At 43.3% G+C, this 24,256-nt stretch overlaps 2 protein-coding genes across 8 annotated transcripts in view; one reads left to right on the forward strand and one right to left on the reverse strand.

Moving 5' to 3' along the window:
• Window positions 1–24,256, reverse strand: part of RALGPS1 (Ral GEF with PH domain and SH3 binding motif 1) — an 89,876-nt gene that overhangs the window by 39,178 nt on the left and 26,442 nt on the right. For all 6 annotated transcript variants that reach the window (XM_087914758.1, XM_087914755.1, XM_087914753.1 and 3 more), the window contains exons 6-9: window positions 22,753–22,836; window positions 20,959–21,048; window positions 19,824–19,916; window positions 15,393–15,519 (exon numbers count right to left, since the gene is read on the reverse strand). In XM_087914758.1, the coding sequence (XP_087770884.1) occupies window positions 15,393–15,519; window positions 19,824–19,916; window positions 20,959–21,048; window positions 22,753–22,836 (394 nt within the window). The remainder of the gene's footprint in view (window positions 1–15,392; window positions 15,520–19,823; window positions 19,917–20,958; window positions 21,049–22,752; window positions 22,837–24,256) is intronic.
• ANGPTL2 (angiopoietin like 2) lies at window positions 693–12,605 on the forward strand. Of its 2 annotated transcripts, none has more exons than XM_026712530.2 (5): window positions 693–1,329; window positions 5,844–6,674; window positions 8,742–8,935; window positions 10,201–10,471; window positions 11,058–12,605. In XM_026712530.2, exons 2-5 carry the CDS (start codon window positions 5,882–5,884, stop codon window positions 11,255–11,257), a joined length of 1,458 nt encoding a protein of 485 aa, XP_026568315.2. In that variant the 5' UTR covers window positions 693–1,329; window positions 5,844–5,881; the 3' UTR covers window positions 11,258–12,605. The 2 variants fall into 2 exon arrangements, with proteins under 2 accessions (XP_026568315.2, XP_087770886.1); XM_087914760.1 differs by lacking the exon at window positions 693–1,329 and adding an exon at window positions 5,344–5,363.

Below are 24,256 nucleotides of genomic sequence, written 5' to 3' on the forward strand. Positions count from 1 at the left end.
CCTTCTGCGAACTGCTGACCACTCAAAGTCAGTAGGGAGGCCAGATTCACTTAAGAACCAACCATCCATCCATCCATCCATCCATCTATCTACCTACTTATCTATCAATCATCTACTTATCTTCCATATATACCTTCAAATTTAATCAGGAAGTGGAATATTCTGCAATCCTTCTAGGAAACAGCCCCCACCTTCGATGCCAAGTGCCCAAGAGTGACCCCTTTCTCTTTCACCAACCCCCCAACAGACTTTGGAAAGGCAGTCCTTTTTAAAAAAGCCTTATATAAACCACCCCCTGCCTTGAACAGAGGAGGAGGAGGAGGAGGAGGAGGAGGAGGAGGAGGAGGAGGAGGAGGAGGAGGAGGAGGAGGAAAAAAAAACATTTCTACCCAAACGCTCCTGCCTTAAATCATCTCTAGTTTCTCAGCCCTGACGAAGCCCAGGGAGTGAAGGGCGTCTCTACGACACGGTTTTGATTTCCCTGAGCTGTGACCTCACTGGGCAAAGAAAGAAAAGGAAAAAAAAAAGAGGTTTCCAGAGCCAGCCCCTCTGGGAGGAGGCCCTGGGGGTCTCTCTTGTGTGGCTCCTTGACTTGATGGGAGGAGGGTGGGTGGGTGGGTGGGTGTAAACGTCGGTTACCCAACCAGAATGCTCACCGCATGCTCGGTTGTCATCCCTTCCCCTCCTCCGGTGTGGACATCCTACCCACCACAAAGGAGCCGAACATTATCAGGCTGGAGAAGTTTATCCTGAAATGATGGATCGAGAGCTTTAAGCACTCCAACCCAGAAGAGCTTGCAAAAAAAAAAAAAAAAAGGCAAAAGCAAACAAAACAAAACAAAAACCCAACGGCCAACAGCTGCAGCCTATTGTTCCTCGGCTCCTACCGAGCATGGGAGCCAAACGGATGGAGGACCGGGCGACCAGATTCAAAGGACACGGATTTCCACATTAAGGAAGTCAGCAAACCCTGGGCAGCCCTTTTGCTTTGCAACGCGCGCGTCAGGACTTCTTCCTTCCGTAGAAGCTGAGCTCCCTGTCTGGCTATGCTTATTTGGCATCGGTGATGTCCTTATTCCTAGGGATGAACCCAGCCACGGATTCTTGATTTAAAAGGGAAGATAAAGCCAACAACAACAACAACAACAACAACAAATAAAATAAAAATGCAAGCTTGAAGCTGGAAGAACAAAACCCCCAGGGAAAAAGAAGCGTAAGGAAGACACGAAGGATATTTGCAATTTAACAGGATAGTCGGCTGCACAACATTTGGCAGAACAAAAACAAAAAACCCCAAATAGCTTTGGAAAACCAAGCCTGTTTTTTTCGGTAAGTTTTTTCTTCGGGTCATCAGCTGTTACCGGAGGCTGAGGTGGGATTTTTAGCAACATAAATCCAGGGGAAGTTTTCAAATGTTAAAAGATTTTCTCTGTGATTTGCTTTCATTTATATATATATATATATATAATATTTTATATTATATAAAAAAAACTGTTTATAAACTTTAGCCTAAGATATTGAAATGCCAAAGTTCTGAATCACTGCATCTGTGGAATGAGTTTGGCTGTTTGGAAACGCAAGCCTCAGATAACGAAAAACTCTAAAATTCTCATTGACGCGATGTATAAAAATGAGTATTGCCTTCTTAATAACTTTACAACGTGTGTTTCTACTTTGAAAGGACTATTGTATTACAGTCCAGGAAATCGTTTTTTTTTTTTCACTTTCCTCTGACACACTAATCAGATTCAAAGCTGCTTTAAGTAAACCTTTAACAACCATCACAGTGTTTGTCTGCACAGGGGCAGGGGGGGGATGGCTTTAAAAATATATATATATATATATATATATATATATATATATATATATATATATATATATATATATATATATATATATATATGTATCTCAACTAAGCAGAGTGGAATATTTGGAAATAATTGATGGGACGGTATTAACACTTGACGGCAAGGGTGAAGTTTAAGTATGACTGAAAGACGGTCGCGAAGCTCTTTAAACACATGGAAGAGGAAGGAGGGAAAAACTTTTAAGAGCCTTTGGCTTAAGGGAAAACAAAACGAGGCCACTGTTTTAAGGCGAACAAGAGCAAATCTTATAGTCCAGGTCGCATTTCCAGAAAAAAATGTTTTAAATAATGACTCCCCGCCCCCACCCCGGGGAATTCAACCTAGAAACAAAGACGGCTCACAAAAGAGCAGAGATGGAAAGTTTAAGAAAGACCTGAAAGTCACTTAGGAAAAGTTCAGAACAAAGCAACCAAGAAAAAAAAATTTTTTTTTGCAAAATTGAAGGCTGACTGATGATATCTGTAGCTCTCTTCTTCTAATTCAGCCCAAAGTTTGTCGCTAAGTGAGACCTTTGTTAAGTGAGCTCTGCCCCGCTTAAGACCTTCCTTGCCACCGTTGTTAAGTGGATCGCTGCAGTTCTTCCGTTAGGTCCTTAAGTGAGCCTGGCTTCCTCCCTTTGACTTTGCTGGTTAGAAGGTCGTAAGAGGGGATCACACCACTCCGGGGACACTGGATTTGGATCATGTGACCATGGGGGGGGAAGGCTGCAACGGTTGTAAGGGAGAAAAACGGGCGTAAGTCCCCTTTTTCAACGCCATTGTAACTTTGAATGGTCACTAAATGAACGGTCGTAAGTTGTATTTATTTATTTATATCCCATCTTTATCACTCAAGGTGGTGAATACTTCCTATTAGCTTCCTACTCCTGTTGTCCTCGCAATAACAACCCCATGAGGCTCAGAGGAAGGTGGCCCAAAGTCACCTAGTCAGTTTTCCTGCCTAAGGCGAGACTAGAACTCACCACCTCCTGGGGGTTGGCCCCCAAGAGGGTTTCGTGGCTAAGGCTGGACTTGAACTCGAGGTCTTCTGCTTTCTAGCCCTGTGCCTTATCCACGAGACCAAATGGCTCCTACGTCAGAAATGGGAAGACCGGGAATTCTGGTTCCCGCCTTAGCACGAAAGCCAGCTGGGTGACTTTGGGCCAATCGTCAGGAGACGGTGAGTTCTAGTCCCAGCTTTGGGCATGAAAGCCAGCTGGGTGGAATAAATTTGCCTCTAGAAGTTGTAGGTGCTCCATCACTGGGGGTTTTGAAGAAGAAACCAGACAGCCCTTTGTCCAGAACGGCGTAGAGTTTCCTGCTTGAGCAGGGGGCTGGACTAGATGACCTCCGAGGCCCCCTTCCAGCTCTGTTGTCCTGAATGTGTTTTAAATAAGAGAGAGACGAAGCATAATGAGAACTGTTAAAGAGAGCAAGAGGGGCCCAGGGGCTACAGAGATGGAATCTGATCGGAAGGAACTGGCCGAAGTCCTGGGACTCAACTGTGGGCTCTCAGTGTGTGGTTGTGTTGTGGGCTGTGGTGCTTGAGCATCCAACAATATACAGTCCTCGTCTCACGCTGTGTGCTTTATCTTCCTGGATGCAAACGTCAGTCCCCTTTGCGGGATAAATTTTCCCTGTAGCCTTTTTTCCCCCCTTCCTTTTATGTGTGTGTGTGAGAGAGAGACAGAGACAGAAAGAGAGAGAGAGAGAGAGAGAGAGAGAGAGAGAGAGAGAGAGAGAGAGAGAGAGAGAAAGAAAGAAAGAAAGAAAGAAAGAAAGAAAGAAAGAAAGAAAGAAAGAAAGAAAGAAAGAAAGAAAGAAAGAAAGAATTGAATCAAGCTGAGAATGGACTCCACTATCTCTCTGAAGCCAAGTATAATACGGGGAGGACTTCAAATTCCATTTTCAAGGATTCCCCCTCCCTCGGGGCAGCAGAGGCTGTGATTTCTTTGCTTCCTTTTCCTGTTGATACACTTCTTAACCGGCCGGAGGAAGCTTTGATGCAAGGCTATTCTGTTCCATCATCTCGCACATTCTCCAGAGTTTTGGGGAGACCTGGCTTCCTGCTTTTAACCACAAAGTGCCGTTAGGTCTTATATTCGGTGGGAACCTGAGAAGGTCCATGTGGGCGGCCCTCAAAGCTTGACTCCAAATGGGATTATAATCAGGGGTGGGATTCAAATAATTTTAACAACTGGTTCCGTGGGCGTGGCCAGGTGGGCATGGCCATGTGACTGCGTGGGCGTGGCTCTCTTTTTTTGCAGCAACCCACCCCCCCATTTTTTATTTTTGCCTTCTGGGCCTTGGGGAAGCCTCCTGGGTGAGAAACAGCTGATCATCGGAACAGCTGATCGTTGGGAGGGGGGGGGAGAAAGAAATACCTTAAGGAGTAGCCGGGAAGGGGAGAACACAGTCAGCGATGTCGGGCAGGCGTGATAAGGACTGACTGGGCGGAGAGGGGAGGGACCAGCCAGGGCCACGATTTGGCGGTTGTCCAAACTGCGCAGAATCATAACAACCAGTTCTATGGAACTGGTCCAAACCGGTAGAATCCCACCCCTGATTATAATTATACTTCTAAGCATCTCCAACAATGTTTTTCCAAACCTGGAAATCTTAACGCTGCCTGGACTTCCACTCCCAGAACTCCCCAGCTAGCTAGTCCAAGGCAGGCTTAATGTCGCCACTAAATGAACCACAGCCCTGTTAAACCCTACTTAATAAAGTGGTTTCCCAGTTGCGGAAGGTTCAGTCAGGCCAAATTTAGAAACGAATTCTTCTTGTTCAACAAAGGAACAAGTGTTTCTGGGTCTTTTAAATTCTGCCATGGTTTAGAGCAATAATTCCACACTTAGAGGCATTCGCTAAAGATCAACCAATGTTAACACATGTCGTGCTGTTTTGCTGGCTCTGCGTGCTATCGGATATTCATCCCAAAGGTGCATTTTTCAAGGGGCAACTGGACTTCCTTGTTTTTCTCTGAAGACGTTTCACTTCTCATCCAAAAAGCTTCTTCAGCTCTGACTAGGGGAAGGAAGGGGTTTATCTTCCTGGCAGACAGCCGGTCATTTGCATCCTTTAAGAATGGCTTTGTGGGCCCTTGGAGGTTTGTCTGTGTCCTTACTTTGCACCACGCAGGTGGCCCTGAGGACCCAGATGAACCTCCAAGTGGCCTCAACGATGCTATAAAAAGAATGTAAATGACCAGCTCTCTGCAAGGAGTATAAATCTCTCCATTCCCCAGCATCCAGTCAGATCTGAAGAAGCTTTTCGGATGAGAAGTGAAACAGCTTCAGAGAAAAACCAGAAACTCCAGTTGCCGCTTGAAAAAGCATCTTTGGGATGACCTGGATGACTGAGTATCTCCACAGACATTTACTGTGGACAAGAGCCACGGTGGTGGAGTGTTAGGGCGCAGTACTGCAGGCTCCTTCTGCTGACTACCAGCTGCCTGCAATTTGGCAGTTCAAATCTCACCAGGCTCAAGGTTGACTCAGCCTTCCCTCCTTCTGAGGTGGGTAAAATGAGGACACAGATGGTTGGGGGCAAAAGGCTGACTCTGTAAACCGCTTAGAGAGGGCTGTAAAAGCACGGTGAAGCGGTATATAAGACTAAGTGTTATTGCTATTGCTTCCTTCCCTTCTTTCTTTCTCTCCCTCTTTTCTCCTTCCTTCTCTTTCTCCTTCCTCTCCCTCTTTTCCCACACTTCCTTCCTTCTTCCCTCCCTGTTTCCTTCCTCCTTCCCCCCTCCCCTTCCTTCCTCCCTCCCTTCCCTTCCTATGGTCACTGCTCACTGCCAGCAGTTCGATTCTGACCAGCTCATAGCTTTCCTTCCACCTCTCTGAGGTCGATGAAATGAGGGGCCAGATTCTTGGGGGCCAGAGGCTGACTCTGTCAACCGCTTAAGAGCAGCCTGTCAAGCACTGAGGTCTGTACATCTCAAGGCTATTGGTATCGCTACTGGATATTCCCATTTGTTTTACGTTTACTGTAGATAATATAAGGAAAATCTCCCCTCGCGAAATAAGGACAATGGAGGCAGCGGTTTGCTTGCTGCTAGTGGCCGCTGTGGGACTCAAAGCTCAGGGGCCCGAAGGTGTCGGAAGCCGCGTCGCGGGAGAGACACAAAGATTCATTTACGGAAACCGAAACAGGCGCTCCAGCGAGGCGCAGGAGAAGTGCACCTACACGTTCATCGTCCCGCAGCAAAAAGTCACGGGGGCCATTTGTGTGAACTCCAAGGAGCCCGACGGCCCCCTCCTGGAGAACAGGGTCCACAAGCAGGAGCTGGAGCTCCTCAACCACGAGCTCCTGAAGCAGAAGCGGCAGATCGAAACCCTCCAGCAGCTGGTGGAGGTGGATGGCGGCATTGTGAACGAGGTCAAGCTGCTGCGGAAAGAGAGCCGCAACATGAACTCCCGCGTCACCCAGCTCTACATGCAGCTGCTGCACGAGATCATCCGGAAGAGGGACAACGCGCTGGAGCTCTCCCAGCTGGAGAACAAGATCCTGAACCAGACGGCCGACATGCTGCAGCTGGCCAGCAGGTACAAGGACCTGGAGCACAAGTACCAGCACCTGGTCGCCATCGCCAACAACCAGTCCACGGTGATCGCCCAGCTGGAAGAGCACTGCCAGAGGATGCCGGCCCTGCAACCGCCGCAGCCCCCCAACCGCGTCTACCAGCCGCCCACCTACAACCGCATCACCAACCAGATCTCCACCAACGAAATTCAGAGCGACCAGAACTTAAAGGCTCTGCCGCCCAGCCTCCCGACCATGCCGCCCGTCACCAGCATCCCGACATCGACCGACAAGCCCTCAGGTAGGTTGACCGATCGGGGGCTATGGACCGGACGCAGGAAGCCCCTCGGCATACGGCCGCCAAGAGAGCCCCCGCATTTCTCTTCCAGGGCTCCCAGACGGTCATAGTATTGGCATCGCAGTGGTCCTTGGCAACGGTTTCTACTGCTAAGCGAGACGGTTGTTAAGTGAGTTTCCCCCACTTTCACGACCTTTCTTGACGTGGTTGTTTCATGAATTGTTGTTGAGTTAGTAAGATGGCTGTTAACTGACTCTGGTTTTTCATCTCCTTCCTTTTCTTCCTTCTTTCCTTCTCTCCCTTCGTCCCTCCCTCTCCTTCCTTCTCTCCCTCCCATTTTCATCTCCTTCCTTCCCATTTCCTTCCTTCCTTCAGTCCATCACTCAGTACCTCCCTCCCTCCCTTCTCTTCATCTCCTTCCTTCCTCTTTCCAACTTCCTTCCTTCCTTCCATCCTTTCTCTTTCCATCTTCCTTCCCCCTCCATCCCTCAGTACCTCCCTCTCCTTGCTTCTCTTCCTCTCTCCCTCTTTTCAGCTCCTTCCTCCCTCCTTTCTCTTCATCTCCTTCCTTCCTCTTTCCAACTTCCTTCCTTTCCTCCCTTCCTTCCTCTCTCTTCCCTTTCCAATTCTACCTTCCATTCTGCTTGGCACGAACAGCGATCTGCTTTCCCTCCATCTTAACACATAGTTCCTTAGGGAGGCTTACCTCCTCCTACTCTTTGGATGGGAACACACGGAGAGCTGTATTTTCCTTTCTTCAATTATGGAAAACTTCCTAGGAGCTAAAGGCTACGCTGGGAACGTTTCACCAGCCAGAAAGAAAGAAAGAAAAAGAAAAAAGCAACCCTCCCAGCTACTCTCCTAATGTCACGGCATGCCCTGCTTCGCATCTCTCCTTCTGATATTTTAATATACTTCTTTTCTTTTCTCTTTTTGGCCATAAGGTTTTTAAATCTGGGGGAAAGAACCCTGGGCTTGTCAGGGGGAAAGAGAAGGGGCTATTACAGTTCAGAAGACAAACAAACTCTCTTTATTGATCCTGAACAATTAGATTAATAAGCCCAAAGGAATGGTAAGTGGGATTCACAGAAGGAGAAACTAGTGCGCGAGAGAATTCTTATAAGAGGTGGAGTTCTTAAAAACAACTATGAAAAGCACTTTTTTTTTCCCCGCTCCTCCTTCACCTAAGAAACTTTTTAAAGGATGATGAAAGAGAACAGGACTCTTAGTCAAACAAAACTTCTACATGAAATCATCAACAGCCATTTTTTTCATCTTAATTGGGGAAAACTCTCCAGAGACAGGAAACACACGCTTTGATTTGTGATGTGTTCAACTGGCAGGACAAATTAACTCTTTCAGACTGAAAGAGTTCAATTCTCCCTCGGATTTTGGGTTTTTTTTTTTGTTTTAAAGGATGGAAAACTCTTTGCCTTTAGGAAATAATTCAGAAATCCAGGACTCCCACAGCTCCAGTTGCCAGATCTAGTCAGATACCATTAATATATGAAATGATGGGTTTTTATTTTTTTTGAAAAAAGATATTTTTGTTAAATGGAGCCTGCTCCTACTCCTGCCTCTTGTGGGACGCTTAGTGTACGAAGTGTGGCTTATACAAGTGCAGAAGGACAAACACACACCGAGCATCTAGAAAGGCCAGCCAGTTATATCCTTTCTTTTTAAAGGGTTAAACCAAAAGGCGGACATATCTCTGAATGTAAGTACAAGATGTTTTGCACTGAGGCGGTCGGTAAGGCCTGTGGTGCTAACAACAAATGCACAATTAAATGATTAAATATTAGAAGATGCCGGATTTTGAGCAAAAATAAGCAGATTTCCTTTCTGAACAAGAGCAGGTTTTACGCAAGGGGTCCCTAACCCTGCCCTGCGGCCCGCAGGAATTGGGTACGTCTAGTCTAGTGAAGAGAAGGACCAGGGGTGACATGATAGCAGTCTTCCAATATCTCAGGGGTTGCCACAAAGAAGAGTTTGACTCTGTTTGACTCTGTCGAGAACTGAGATGATGGGCCTTATAAGAAAGAACATATGGTGTCTCTTATTTTCCACCAGGTCCTTGGCGAGACTGTTTACAAGCTTTAGAAGACGGCCATGGGACCAGCTCCATATATCTGGTCAAACCTGAGAATACCAACCGATTGATGCAAGTCTGGTGCGATCAGCGGCAAGATCCCGGTGGCTGGACTGTGATTCAAAGGCGTTTGGATGGCTCGGTTAATTTCTTTAGGAACTGGGAAACCTATAAGGTGAGGCCAAACAATGGCGCCGTTCGGCAAGGGAGAAAATCTTCTGCAGAGTCATGGTTGTTTTTTCCCCGAGGGGAATTCGTCAAGAATGTTTAAGAGCATTCGACTCCGTAGGTCTGGTTCTCACAGTGAAAGAATGGCAGAAGTAGGACAAGAGCAGGCAGGCTGGAAGGCGGAGTTAAACATGTCATCAGCTTAGAATCCTTATGTTGCCACAAACAATCCAATCCCTCTTGAATTGTATTGACCTTAATCTAATGCCAATTTAGTGCTGACAGTTAGTTGACTACATTCTTGCCTAGGCAGGAGGTTTGAAGAAAACTTCTGTGCTGCCACATAATGTACAGTCCTGATCTTTTGCACCAAACACCATAATGCTTGAGATGTTGTCAGAGACACTGGTGACTGGGGTAGAAGAATAGAGGCCACCTCTCAAATATATGCAGCAGAATGAACTGACAGCTATTTATGAAACTGTTCTACAGCCTAAATTCCATCCTTGCATCACAGGTAATCTACCTAATCTTGACATCATCCAGGGAAGAACCGTAAAGCGTGAAACACTGACAGGGTTTTAGTAGCATCTAATGAAATAAATAAGGGGTTAGAATAAAATAGATATTGATATCCATTGATAGAGAATGTTTAGGATCCCATCCATGCTCTTTATTAATAGCTTGCCTTATCTCTCTTTAAATCAAGGGAGACAGACAATTCTTTAAAAAAAAAAATCATAGCAGTGAATTTGAATGGCTCACATCAGTCAGGACTATCCAAGATTTTAAATAAGTAGGAAAAATAAAATTAAAACCTGCAGGGTCGTCTAAGTACAATAAGCAGTTATACAAATCGAATGAATGAATGAATGAATGAATGAATGAATCAATCAATCAATCAATGAATACAAGGTATATCACAGTATCTATGAAGCCAATCTAGTTTCTAGGTTCATTACAACACTTAATAATCACCTAGATCAAATCAAAATTGTTTGAAGGAATTTAGACTGGATTCCCTCTAATAAGTCTTAAATCTTTTGAGGGAATCTGAGAATCGAATATTGGCTGCCCAATTTTATTTATTTATCAAATTTAGAGACTGCTTAGACCGATGGTGGGGTGTACAACTCAAAATTACAATTACCTTGGCCCTCAAAACATTGAGAGGCATGGAAATTTAACAAGTGCGAGATCATGGCTACCTGGAACTTGCAAATCTTTTTGTAAAATCAATACTAGGGGATAATTTTAATTTTTGTTTCATAGCAAGGGTTTGGTAACATCGACGGAGAGTACTGGCTGGGGCTGGAAAACATTTACTGGCTGACAAACCAAGGCAACTACAAGTTGTTGATAACCATGGAGGACTGGACAGGACGCAAAGTTTTCGCAGAATATGCCAGCTTCCGTCTGGAGCCGGAAAGTGAATTCTACAAGTTGCGAGTAGGACGATACAACGGCAATGCGGGAGATTCCTTTACGTGGCACAACGGCAAACAATTCACCACGCTGGATAGAGACCATGATGTATACACAGGTACAAAAATCTGCAGTGAATTCAGTGGGGACGTGCATTAAAGTTATCTTAGATGAGAATGAAATGGAATAGAAAATGAATTAAGAATAGAATAGAATATGAATTAAGAGTAGAATAGAATATGAATTAAGAATAGGACAGAATAGAACATGGATTACAATAGAATAGAATATGAATTAAGAGTAGAGTACAGTACAGTACAGTACAGTACAGTGTAGAGTAGAGTAGAGTAGAGTAGAGTAGAGTAGAGAGCAGAACAGAACACCACAGAATATGAATTAAGAATAGAATAGAATATGAATTAAGGATAGGGTAGGGTAGGGTAGGGATGGAACAGAACAGAATATTCTTTATTGGCCAAGTGTGCTTGGACCCAATAAATATTGGAAGGGACCTTGGAGGTCTTCTAGTCCAACCCCCTGCCCTATATCCTTTCCAGGCAAGTGTTTGTCCAGTCTCTTCTTGAAAGCCCCCAGTGACGGAGCAGCCACAACCTCTGGCAGCCACTTCCGTTCCACTGAGGGATCATCCTCCCCATCAGGGAAATGTCTCCATTCAGAACGTGGTTTCCTTATTTCTCTTCCAGGCAACTGCGCCCACTATCAGAAAGGGGGCTGGTGGTATAACGCGTGCGCCCACTCCAACCTCAACGGCGTCTGGTACCGAGGGGGCCATTACCGGAGCCGCTACCAAGATGGAGTCTACTGGGCAGAGTTCCGGGGAGGGTCGTATTCCCTGAAAAAAGTGACAATGATGATTAGACCAAACCCGAACACGTTCCACTAAAGGGAGTCCCCTCCCGACGGGCCGAGAGTGATGTCTTTCCCATGCAACCCATCCTCTCGGCAACAAAGAATGTAAGATAATCTTGTACACACTGACTGCTGGACAAGGAGACCTGGATATTGGACCGTTCCAGAATCGATCTAGAACCAAAACAAGCGGCTTTTCTCTCTCTTTTTTGGCCTGGAAAACAAGGAGCCAAGCGGTCGCTTTCAAGATGGCACGGACCGTCGATCAACGCAGATCCTAGGAAAGCTGCCCCACCATCTAAAACGCTTCCTATATTAGATATACTCTCGAATGCTGCACATATTCGAAACGGTAGAGTAAATAATAGATCCGTTTGACACAGGAAATTATATCCTTTGAAGCTATGTAGCCAGTATCTTAGGCTGTTAAAGTTTAGTCCTTAATTTAATCCGTTCCAGGGATTTTAGTGCCTGTCCACCAACTGTGTCTTGCACAAACGGAATTCCAAGTTTGGAATTCTTCCCATTCTACTTGGATGCCAGGCGGCGTTATGACTCCACCAAGAACTATTTCGAGCGGTTTATGCAAACAATTCTAATATTTCTCTTCGCTCATCCTCCTGAAGGCATTGGCCATTCTCCAAACGTTGACCAAAACTCATACTGTACTCTTTTTTCCCCCCAATTATCTCAGCAGTATCAATGTGGGGTTTTTTTTTGAGACTTTTGGGAATAATTTAGGTCCTGCTTTATCATCTGCAGAAATGTTTTGATAATATAAATGACTATTTCAGCTTCTGAGCGAAGTTGCCCTTGGAAAGTTTCCTCTCTCTAATAAAAAGAACAGTCGTGCAACTTACAGAGTTATAAATGGAATAAAAACTTGGAGGGAGGGCGAAGTTAGATCCTCGTATCATTAAAAACCAAAGGAAAGGGTTCAAGTTTACGGCTTCCTTAAATTGAAGGCAAATAATAGCTATTGGAACAGAACCCCGTTTAATTTGCCATTAGACTGTAACTCTTTGGAAAGTTATGCGATACACAGAATCATTTGGCGTACTTTACTATGATGGCCAAACACACGTCAAAAGAGAATTATGCAAACTTATCTATAATGCCCTTTGTAGAAACTTCGACTTCTGAATTCTTGTACTCTGCTGAGGTAAACACCGAAATGAAATTATTTTAAGACGTCGCTTCTTAGGAACAGTGGAAACTGTAAAGTTTTAAAACTGTTATTACCTCATTATTTCATTCCTGATGGACAATTTTGGAATGAGGTAGCATGCCTTGTACATAAACGAAAGTAGGGAGTTTAATATATGGTTGGGTGACCTTGTAATGCTGCAAATGAGTAATAAACGCAACAAATATTACTTGGATACACACACATGGATCATTTTATTATGACACACAAAGAGAGAGATACAGACAGAGAGATCGATACATCAATAAATCAATTGATAGACCGAGATAGAGAGACACAAAGATGATAGATAGATGATAGAAATGGATAATTACCATTATTACCTATTCAATGGAATAACAGTGATTGTCTATTTTCTTTATCATATCTATCTATCTATCTATCTATCTATCTATCTATCTATCTATCTATCTATCTATCTATCTACCTACCTACCTACCTACCTATCTATCTTACCTATCACCTATCTATCTTATCTATCTATCTATCTTACCTATCATCTATCTATCTATCTATCTATCTATCTATCTATCTATCTATCTATCTATCTATCTATCTATCTATCTATCTATCATCTTCTTTATCATATCTATCTATAATCTATCTATATCCATATCTACCTACCTGCCTACCTGCTGGTATCTACCTACCTACCTTCCTATCTAGTGGTTGTGAAAAAGCATCATTTTTTAAAAAAATGCACAAAGATTGCGGCTTCCTTAAAACCACACAATTTGTGCTGCACTCAACTACAAGTGAACCTCATAATCTTGACCATCAAACAAGCTCTTTCTTCCCCGCCCTGTCGTCTCTTCCAACTGTAAAAATTGGGAGGCAGAGAAGACCCTTAAAAAAAAAAAAAAAAAAAGCACAGGAATCCTTTGATGTTGCTACTACTATTTCATTAATCCCAGACCCGCTTGTTCTCCAAGACATGCCACCTTAAACTGCAGCAACTACTGGCTGGAACTGTGTGATTCTTGGAAACGATTTACAGAGCTCAGCCGAGCTTTTCAAACAACTGGAGGAGGCAGCTGCCAACTTTTAAGTGAAAAACGATATTAAAAGCAAAGTTCGCTAAGACAAACAAATAAGCCCTCAAAAATGAAATGAGTGGCAGAGCACCACTTTGTTCCCCGCCCGTACGACGAGAGGTCATGTCTGTTAGCAGATTTTGTCAAAACAAAAGGAGGCATGCAATGTGTCACGAGCCCCAATCTAAGGGATGAGCTGCTCTCCAAATCTCTTTCTAAAATAAAGAGGTTGCAGTGCTATTGAGGGAAGGAAGGAAAGAAGATGTTTTGGAGGGGTGTTTTTTGTTTTTGAAGAAAAGAAAAGGTTATGGGAAACAGAGACAAAATGTTAACCTGGCACTCAGGCGAGAGGTGAAATGTAAACTCAAAAAGTCTTGAGTTTTGCCAAAGTCAAATAGAAGGAAGGAGAAACTGCAGAGAACAGGTGGGTAAAGAATACATCAATAGGAAAAGAAAAACTCTGGTCTTTCGCCCTTCTTCTTAAATCCCAAATAATAAAGTTCACAAAGAGAACAGATATATATCTCTATTATCCATCCATCCATCCATCCATCTTTCTTTCTTTTTTTCTTTCTTCATTCTTTCTTTCTACTATCTACTTTATCTATCATCTATCAACTATATTTTATCATCTATAAATCTATCTATCTACTTATCTATCTATCTATCATCTATCTGTCTGTCTGTCTGTCTGTCCATCCATCCATCCATCCATCCATCCATCCATCCTCACCCCAATCTTCAGTTTTGTCTTTACCTGTCCTCACTAGCACTGATGATGTTACCTGGTTGGGTCATGAAATGTCTGCAAGAAAACAACCAAGCTCTGAGACCACCAAGGACCTCTCAAGTCCTTATTTATTTAATAAATTCATAAGCCACCTATCTCGCTATTCAGAACAACTGCTAAACATTCTCCTTGCAATTTCTGCATTTATATAAAAAAAAATCCCACACCAAATCTTGTTGCAAATCCAGGAATTCTTCTTGTCCCTTGCTATGATCAATGCAACAAGCAGAATTAAGACAAATTAAGTCCGCAAATCCCCGATTTATCTTCAGGAAGGGAGCAGCAGTTCCGTCCTCTCCTACCTTTCGCTTGTCAAACTTAGCCGTCCTTTCAACCCAGACTTGCAAAATAATCTAAGACAGAGCTACAAAGCAAATTTTCTCAAATGAAATCAACTTGTCTTTCCATTTAGACTCGGGTGGAAAGCAAATCTCTTAATTGGAGCATGGAACTACAAACCCGAGGATTTTATCTTCCAAGTATGTGGCTTTCAATAAAGAAAAGGAAGCATTTCTCAAAATTACTCAGAAAAATCACAAAATAAACACAGACAATTATGTCATGTTAGCATCACACACAGGCCAAGCCACAGAAGCGCCAAGAAAATGAGCTAAAACAAAGGCCCCTTTGCCCGTTTTCAAGCAATAAATTCAAAGGACTTGGCCTAAATGGATAATATAGCTTTAAATCTTGTAATGTGCTATCTGGGAAGGAGCTGGTTTTACTACAGTGTGAGAACAGCACAGCATTATAACAACTTGCAACATCGCATGAAAATACAGCATCAAAGGGCAACTCTTTAGGATAGAAATCTCTGTAACCGCCATTGAACTTAAGACGGTTCATCCTTGTTGTTCGTCTAAAAACAGGGAAAGGTTGATCGCCATATTGTGAAACTTTACCCCAAAATACATTTGCTGGGAAATTTGGCAAAGGAGCCTTAATGGAGAGAAGTTACCACGTCTGGGTCAGGCTTCCAAGTTAATACACCCGTAGCAAACAGAACTCCGAGGCAAAATAAGTTGGATCCAAGGTAAGGCCAGGCTTGTTTATTACTCAGAAGGAGGAACTCGGTTACCGGAGGAGCTTTTCGGGCAGGTAAGGGGAAAAAATAAAATAAAATTGTTTTAAAACTTACCCAAATAAGGAATGCAGGGCACCATTTTTAAGCATCGGATGTACTCCCGCATCCTCTTGTAATTGTCTTCCTTCGACATTAAGTAGTCCAGCTTCTCGAAAGTGGTCTTGTCCTTGCGGTTCAAAAGCTGAAGACAAAAGAAATTTTAAAAAAGAGGAAGATACGGTTTACAGCTTAAAAGGTAAAGGTAAAAGTTCCCCTCCTTGCACATCCGTGCTAGTCGTTTCCGGCTCTAGGGGGCGCTGCTGATCTCCGTTACAAAGCCGAAGAAGAGCCAGCGCTGTCCGGAGACGTCTCCGTGGTCATGTGGCCGGCAGGACTCAACGCCTTTTAAGGCGCACGGAGGAACGCTGTTCCCTTCCCACCAAAGGGGTCCCTCTTTTTCTACTTGCATTTTTTACATTTTATTTTATTTATTTTATTTTGTCAAGGGATTATTAGATAACATGGTATAAGTATAAACACGGTTATGAATACATGAAATGGATACGAATAATAATATAATATAATATAATATAATATAATATAATATAATATAATATAATATAATATAATATAATATATGATATGATATAATATAATATAATAAAATATAATAATATACTAATAAAAAGAATAATGCTTTCGAACTGCTGGGTTGGCAGAAGCTGGGACAAGGGACGGGAGCTCACTCCATGACATGACGCGGCGCTAGGGATTCGAACCCTGAACTGCTGACCTTTCGGATCGACAAACTCAGCATCTTAGCCACTGAGTCACGACGTCCCTCTTGTATTAACTCTTTAAAGGGTTAAAACACAGGGTAACAGCCTTTCTGTCTTTATATTTCCTTCCTTTGCAAAGTACAAAGACGTGCAAAGACATTTAGGATAGAATATCGGAGTTGGGAGGGACCGTTTTTCACACTTACAACCGTTGGAGATGTTCGGCAACGGACTCACATTTACGACGGTTGTACGCGATCCCATTTTGTGACCTTCTTACAAGCTAAGTTGACAGGGAAGCCAGATTTGCTGAACCGCCGTGTCACTGAGTTAACGAATTGCAGGGATTCGGGTAAACAACCGTGGCAAAAAACGTCGTAAAATGGACCCAAGTTCACTTCACAACTGTCTTGCTGAACGACAAAAATTTTGGGGCCCAACAGACGAGGACTATCTGAACTTTGGGTCCCTTTGTAGTGCAGTTTCACAAATCATGGGGGGGGAAAAACCAACCCACCGGATGACTTGAAAACTTTCCTGTTGAGTTACATACCCGATCCATCAAAATTGGACAAGTCTCTAATTTTAACGATGTTGTTTTCGGCCCTGAAACGGTTTGCGCACATGTTCAAAGCATGAGGAAAAAATCCCATGTGCTCCCAGTTAAGCGACGCCTTCCCCGATTCGAGGCTCTTTTCTAATTCCTTTTCTAAGAAAGAGATCTTGGGAGTGTTGCCTTCTGACTTAAAAGGACGCCCAACTTAATTTTGGGAAATGCTTGAAAGGTTGCCATTTTTGTCCCTCATTCCCAAAAGATGACACACACACACACACACACACACACAAACACACACAGAGAGTTCGGCTCCTTGTCACTAATAACAGAGACAGAAGATTTTTTTTTTTATTATTGTTTTGAGATGAAGTAACGAGACGGGGAAAGGTCCAGTCATGGCTAGAATCGGGTCCATTTTGGCCGATTAGCAACTCCTACTGAATTTTCAAGGGAGGCTGAATTCCCGCTGATGTTAGGGAATGTTTATACAAGGGAGCACGTTCTCTTAGAATAGTTCTAAACAACGTTCATTTCTTCTTTTGTTTTCTAAAAATAAAAAATGCACAAAGACCTGAGATCCAGAAGGGGGAAAGAAGGCCGGGAAAGAAACAGAGAAAAGGTAATCTGGATTATAGGGAGAGGGGTGAGGTAGCAAAAGAGATCGATTCGCAACGTTTTGGTCGCACTGCCCAGGTTGGATTGAAAGGCCAACTTTCAACCAAGAGGACGCGGGCTGGAGGCCAAAACAAAACATGAAGGAACTGGGTATGTCTAGTCTAGTGAAAAGAAGGACGAGGAGAGACATGGTAGCAGCCTTCCAGTATTTGAGGGGCTGCCCCAAAGAAGAGGAAGGGGTCAAGCTATTATCCAAAGCACCAAGAAGGCAGGACGAGGAACAATGGATGGAAACTAACCAAGGGGAGAAGCAAGCTGGAATTAAGCTTCCTGACAGGGAGAACAATTAATTAATCAGTGGAACAGAAGTTGTGGGTGCTCCTATCACTGGAGGTTTTCAAGAAGAGACTGGACATCCATCTGTCTGGAAGGGTATTGTGTCTCCTGCTTGAGCAAGGGGTTGGACTAGAAGACCTCCGAGGCCCCTTCCAACTCTGTCATTCTGTTATTCTGCCAAGCTATGGATGCCTCTAGCCAAGGAGGGGCTGCTCCAATTCATTACTTGTGTGGAGACATCATTCCTCCCTGCCACAGGCCAGCTATTCACTTCCATGATAAATCTAAACTCCTTCCAAGCGCCATTAAAAAGCCCGACGGAAAATGTTAAACGATCTGTTGCACCGAAGATGCTATTAGCTCTCTATTCTCTATAATTAAGGCAATTGTTCACTGGGTTCCAGATGTGAAGAGAAGGACTCCCCTCTTATTATCCTTGGAAAGTATATCTCTTTTTTAAAAAAAAATCATCCTACCCTTGTGTCATAAGAATGGAATGTTTTCGATGAGCCGCAGTTAAACCGAGACAACCCCCTGTCCCAAAAAAAGCTGTTATCAAAGAGGAGTTTTGCTAGATCTCCAACATGCTGCCAAAATCATGGAAAAGAAAATATATATATATATATATCCAACACCACGGTTTCAGTACCGAGCCTTTTGTTCTAATCTATCATTTCCTGTCCCGAGAAAATATAAAATGTGCATAAAGGATCAGCGCACTCCGAATTGCTCCAAAATCCCTCTTTACACACCCGCTTCCTGTTGGTTGATTGCTCTCACTGTCAGAAAAGTTCTCCTGAGTTCTAAGTTGCTTCTCTCCTTGATTAGTTTCCATCTGTTGCTTCTCCCTTCTTGACTCCCCCTTCTTGATGGCAGCCCCTCAAATATTGGAAGATGCTCTCCTGTCTCCCCTGGTCCTTCTCTTCTTCCCTAGACCAGCCATGCCCGGTTCCTGCAACCGTTCATCGCATGTTTTAGCCTCCAGTGCCTTAATCCTCCTGGTTGCTCTTCTCTGCCCTCTTTCTAGATTCTCAACATCAACCACCACCATGGGCTACTATCCATCCTGTGACATTTGGGAGTCGGAAATTAAATGGACAGCTGTCACAACTCAGTGGGCGTTTTAAAGCACTTACAAAACGTATTTTCCTAACCGTAGCTTCCACCACCACCAACAACAACCACACACACAAGCAGCTAGTATGCGAAGAGCAGAGAAGCAGCTGACGTCACATGGCAGAGATTTAATTAAAAGAATTTTGCAAACCCAAAAACGGTGAATAATGTTTAGGGGAAACTGGGAGGGAAAGCGAATATATGCGCGCCTTGAGCAACAGCAATTGCACAGGAAGCTGAGCTCTGTTTATTTTCATTTATTTATGAAATACTTAAGACCTCCTCAGCGCAGTTGACTTCTAAGCGATTTTAGGAATCCTGCCCTTAAATCACTGCTTCTCTTTCCGCCAGCCGATTATAAATGTTAAAATGTGATTTTTATGCGTTTGTAAACACCGCCGGGAAAGCTGTCAGTGTAGCTCCTCTCATTTTAAACTCTCAAAACTGAAGATGCCTCTTCTCTTGGAAAAAAATGGAATTCGGGTAGCCCTCGACTTACGAAAGTTCATTTAGTGACCATTTGACATCCATTTCCCCTATAGAGGATTCTAGCAATCTCCCTAATTCAATCATGATCCTCGAGCCAAACTTCAAAAAAACCTTCCCCCCTCCTTTTTTTTTTATGGCAACTACTAAAACAGACAGAGGGATGTTTTATGAGTTGACACAGTCCTTGACTTACAAACGTTCGCTCCAAAGTTACAGTGGCATATTTTTCACACTTAACGACGGTTCCAGCATCCCCAGGGTCACCAGGTCAAAATGCCTGGCAGCTGACTCATGTTTATGACGGTGATGGGGGCATCACGTGATCCCGCTTAGCAACTTTCTGACAGGGAAACTCTACGGGGAAGGCAAGATTCGCTTAGCAAACCATGTTGCTAACGGAACAAGTGCCGTGATTCACTTAACCACGGTGGCCAGAAAAGGCGTAAAACGGGGCAAAACTGTCTCGCTTCGTGACAGAAATGCTGGGCTCATTTGCGGCCGTATGCCGAGGACCTCCTTGAAACCCAATGCAGCAGGAAATGAAACAGCCTTTTGGGGGAGATGGGTTTTAGGATGCCAAAGAAATCCAAAACAAAAAAAATCAGAGTAACTTACGGCCCAGGTTTTGGTCAGCCTGAAAATGGGTGCACTTTGGAGAGCTGAGACCACAGACATGAGCGAATGAAGGTTGTTCAGTTCTAGAAGTTTCTGAGGGGGGAAAAAAAGGAGAGGAGAAGGGGAAAAAAAAAAAAGACCAAAATGCCATCGGTTTCCCACATGGGTTTGGAATGCTCCAGCCTGTTCAATAAAATAATTGCTGTTCCAGACGTTTGCTGTTCGCACTGTAAATTACAGAAGAGTCAGAAGACTCGGCCTGACTTTTGGTGCAAAAACTTAACCAAATGCAAAGACCAGATGTCAGGAGGCAGGGGATTCGGTTACACGGTTCGTTTCTCAACGGTTTTTGTGAGAGTCGAAGCAAATTAGAAAGTTTCTGCACTCCTGGCTTAAGATATTTTGGCATCTCCAGGCTTCAGATTCGGGGGCGGCGGCTGTGATGTTAACCCGGGCTTGTCACAGATTTTAATGGTGATTCTGAGGAGGAGGCGGGGGTGGGGGGGAGTTTGTCTACTCAGCCCACCTCACAGGAAGTTCCTGTCAGGTTTTTTTTCAAGGTGGGAATACCAGAAAGAGGGAAATAAATTCTCAGGGATTGAGAATGGAAGCTTTTAAGCCTTTGGGCTGGCTTGACAAATGAATGAAGTAATTTATATGCCCTGAGCAAGGAAATCAGCGGGGATGGGCCCTTCGGAAGTTTGGATCAAGCCTGGAGCCACTCACAATTCTGTTGACCAAGTTATCCCTACAAGAAAGAAAGAAAGAAAGAAAGAAAGAAAGAAAGAAAGAAAGAAAGAAAGAAAGAAAGAAAGAAAGAAAGAAAGAAAGAAAGAAAGAAAGAAAGAAAGAAAGAAAGAAAGAAAGAAAGAAAGAAAGAAAGAAAGAAAGAAAGAAAGACACATATAGAGAAAGAAAGCGAGAGAGAAAGAAGAAAGTAAAAGAGAGAGAAAGGGAGAGAGAGAAAGAGAGAAAGAAAGAGAGAGAAAGAAAGAGCAAAGAGAGAGAAAGAGAGAGAGAGGAAGAAAGAGAGAAAGAAAGATATTGTTCCCAGCAATATCAAAGAAGGCAGGGTTGCTATCAAAAAGAAACGATATTTCGAGAAAGAATGAAAAAGAACACATCCCAAACTCACCTTGGCTATTTTCACGAAGTGGCTGAGGATCTCTGCCCTTATTTTTAAGGTCTGTGCTGTTAAAATTTCTCGTACCACCCAGAAACAGACCTACGAAGAATAATTTCAGAGAGTTAACGCTTCTTTAGGATGAGGGATCGAGACGTGCAAAGCATAGACTGGCATGTTCAGAGACAGTCACAGCCATGGACCAAAACTGAAGAGGCCAGAATGATATACAGGCAGAACTCACAATGAAAGAAACCACAATGGAGCCCGACCTTTCTGCTGCTAAAAGCCCTCAGGCAGTTGTTGCATATGCACTTTTGCTCCGTTTTATGACCTTTCGGGGGTTAAGTGAATCAGTGAGGTTGTTAAGTTAGTAACGCAGCTGTTAAGCAAGTAGAATAACAGTCACTAAACGAACTGGAGTAAGTTAAGGACTTAACAGTGTCTCGTCAGCGCGGGATGAAGAGTGAGGCTACGTTATCTAGCATTCGAAGCACAAATTGTGGATGAAATAGAAGGCGAAATAGTTCAGGCAGCTGCTTTGAATAACGACATGCCTCCTTTAGTATGAGATACAAGTGATTTGCAGCCTGGGAAAATACCAAACTCCTCTAAAAACCGTAATTGTTTATGTTCACTACAACTACCAATGTAAACCCACCCCTGTTAAGTGCATAATGTAGAATGCAAATCCCTTACAAATGGAGCTATTTCAAGTCTGTATTTATATCCCCCTTGCTCATTAAAAAAAAAAGAGCTGTTTATTATTGGCTTCCTTTTCCCAGCTGGATTCGGCTTCACTTCAAGCTGTTGCTTTTTTCTTCTTCTTCTTCTTCTTTTTTTTGTCCCCTGGGATTTTAGTGAACTGAATAATTTATCACAAATCTACAGATTTCGTTAAGTAAGGACTGGGTTGCATTCATTCCTCTCCTGCAGAACTCTTGAGCACAGCCAGAAAAGTTATTTATCAACTTTTTTTTTTTAAACTTATCTACATCTGTAAATTTCAAACAGACACGGTTGCATTAGCGAGGGAGAAAGTGTTTCGACAACTTGTTTACAACCAAGAATGTCAATTATTGCTTCAAATTGTTCCTCCATTTTTTATCAAAAAAAAAAAACCCGAAACTTACACAGACAAAAGTTTTGTCCAAAGGGCAACCTTATTTCCAATTTTCAAAACAAAACAATGTTTTTTTTTCCCCGACTTCAAAGTTCTTTCACTGAAAGTCTGCATCTTTACTTTGATCTCCATCTTCCAGCTTTGAAAAATCCGATAAAAAAAATAATAATTACAGGCCTGCGGCCACAAATTGAGCCAGGAATTTCTATTGCTAAGTGAGTTTTGCCTCATTTTGCTATCTTTCTTGCCGCCGCTGCTAAGCAAATCACCGCCCTTGTTAACTTGGTCATGCGGTTGTTGAGTGAATCCTGACTTCCCCGTTGATTTTGGTCATCAAAAGGGGATCACACGGCCCCGGGACAATGCGACCATCGTAAGAATGAATCAGTTGCCAAATGCCCGAATTTGGGAGGCTGCAACGGTCGTAAGTGTGAAAAATGGTCATAAGTCACTTTTTTTTCGGCGCCGTTGGAACTTTGAATGGTTACTAAATGAACTGCTTGTCTCTCTCTCCTTCATATTTGCAGGACAGAAGGAAACTCTATGACAATTACATTCAAATTCATCAAATAAAATGATTATCATCGCCTGGAAGGACAAAGCAGCCCTGTCACAATTCCGTTTTTTTTTCCCTGGTTTTTCGCAGGGCGAACTTTCTACAATTCAGAATAAATCCCCGTTACCTGATTAAATCTCCTGGTAAAGGCAACAACATTCGGGGCGAGGATGTGTTTTTCCTTTTTATTCCATCCACAACTTGCAAGTTCCTAGAAAATGCAACGGCAGGGTGGTTAATAATAATTAAACAAATGGCTCATTTTCATCACAAAAACTCAGGGTCAGAGAAAAGCGAAAGACCGAGAGAAATATGTATATCAAAAAGGGCCTCAGCATTATCCTGTGGGATTTAAATGGCTAAAGGCACTTACATTTAGTCTTGTCTGCAATACAGACACGAATTCTGATTCGGCTCAGTTCCCCATCAGACTATGAAGAATCAGCTGGAAAACTAAGTACAGGGAAGGCATCATATTTGCAGAATCCGGACCCCAAATGGGCCATGAATGCAAAAAAACATTTGGCTGCTTCCTATAACCTCTAGTCAGTTTTTTAGAAGGAAAAGAACACTTAAAAGAGAATATTTGCAGCTTGGGGTTGAACTGTGGGGTTCTTGGTAGTCTCTGAGCTTGGTGGTTTTCTTGCAGATGTTTCATTACCCAACTAGGGAGCATCATCAGTGCTACAAAGGAGTGGGGTCTGTGAGGAGGTGGAGGAAGATGAAGAGTATGAAGAGGAGGACGAAAGGAGGAGGAGGAGGAGGAAGGAGAAGGAGAAGAGGAAGAGGAAGAGGAGGAGGAGGAGGCCTTCTCTCCTCTGAAAACCAGAGGTGGAGAACTAGGGAACAAACCCACATCAACCCTGTTTTGTACACGCCAAGAAGCACAGCTGGGAGATGGACGGCTTTACAAATCATTTCAAGATAGAAATAAAACGGCTAATCCCTCTGGCCAGCCGTTTGTTGATGCAGTCAAGAACCAGCCACTTCTGCTAATGCCTCCGATGTATAGTTTACACTGAAGCAAACTTCCGTTGGAAATAAACGGGCTTTGAGGATGGATGTTGGGGCTAACAAAGTTTGCACACAATGCCTCTGCACACCCCTTAGAGAAGCCACGGATACTTCCCAGACCGGCCTCTCCCTCTTGCTTATTGTAGGAAAAATATTGCAGGAGAAAAGAGATTTATTGCTTTTATCAGTCCCTGAGCTAAGCAATTCACTGCCACAAGGCAAGCAACTTAAATGAGATTATTTTTATTTAACCTACTGTGGTCTTTTTTTCTACTGTCAACCCTTGGCTGGGTAACATTGCTTATATAAACACTCACTAAACAAGACAAGGGTAATGTGAATAAATTTGCCAAAGCTTTTGAATGCGCCGAGATGCTGAAAGCAAGCAGAAATAGGATAGGTAAAACCCATTTAGCTATTTTTCACTCTAGAAAGCTGCTAATGGCTTTCCCGTTACTACAGTGCGGATTTGGAGTAGAGTGGCAAGCTATCTTTTGCAAACGTTTTCTCTTTATTTATTCTGAGATGGAGATAAGGAGAACCTTCTGACAGACGCAGAAATTAGATTTTTAGTTTTTATTATGATGATGTCATGGTAATAATTCTTCCCTCCGCTT

This window comes from Pseudonaja textilis, chromosome 17, assembly GCF_049901715.1.
Source record: "Pseudonaja textilis isolate UNSWEBS1 chromosome 17, rPseTex1.2, whole genome shotgun sequence".
NCBI lineage: Eukaryota > Metazoa > Chordata > Lepidosauria > Squamata > Elapidae > Pseudonaja > Pseudonaja textilis.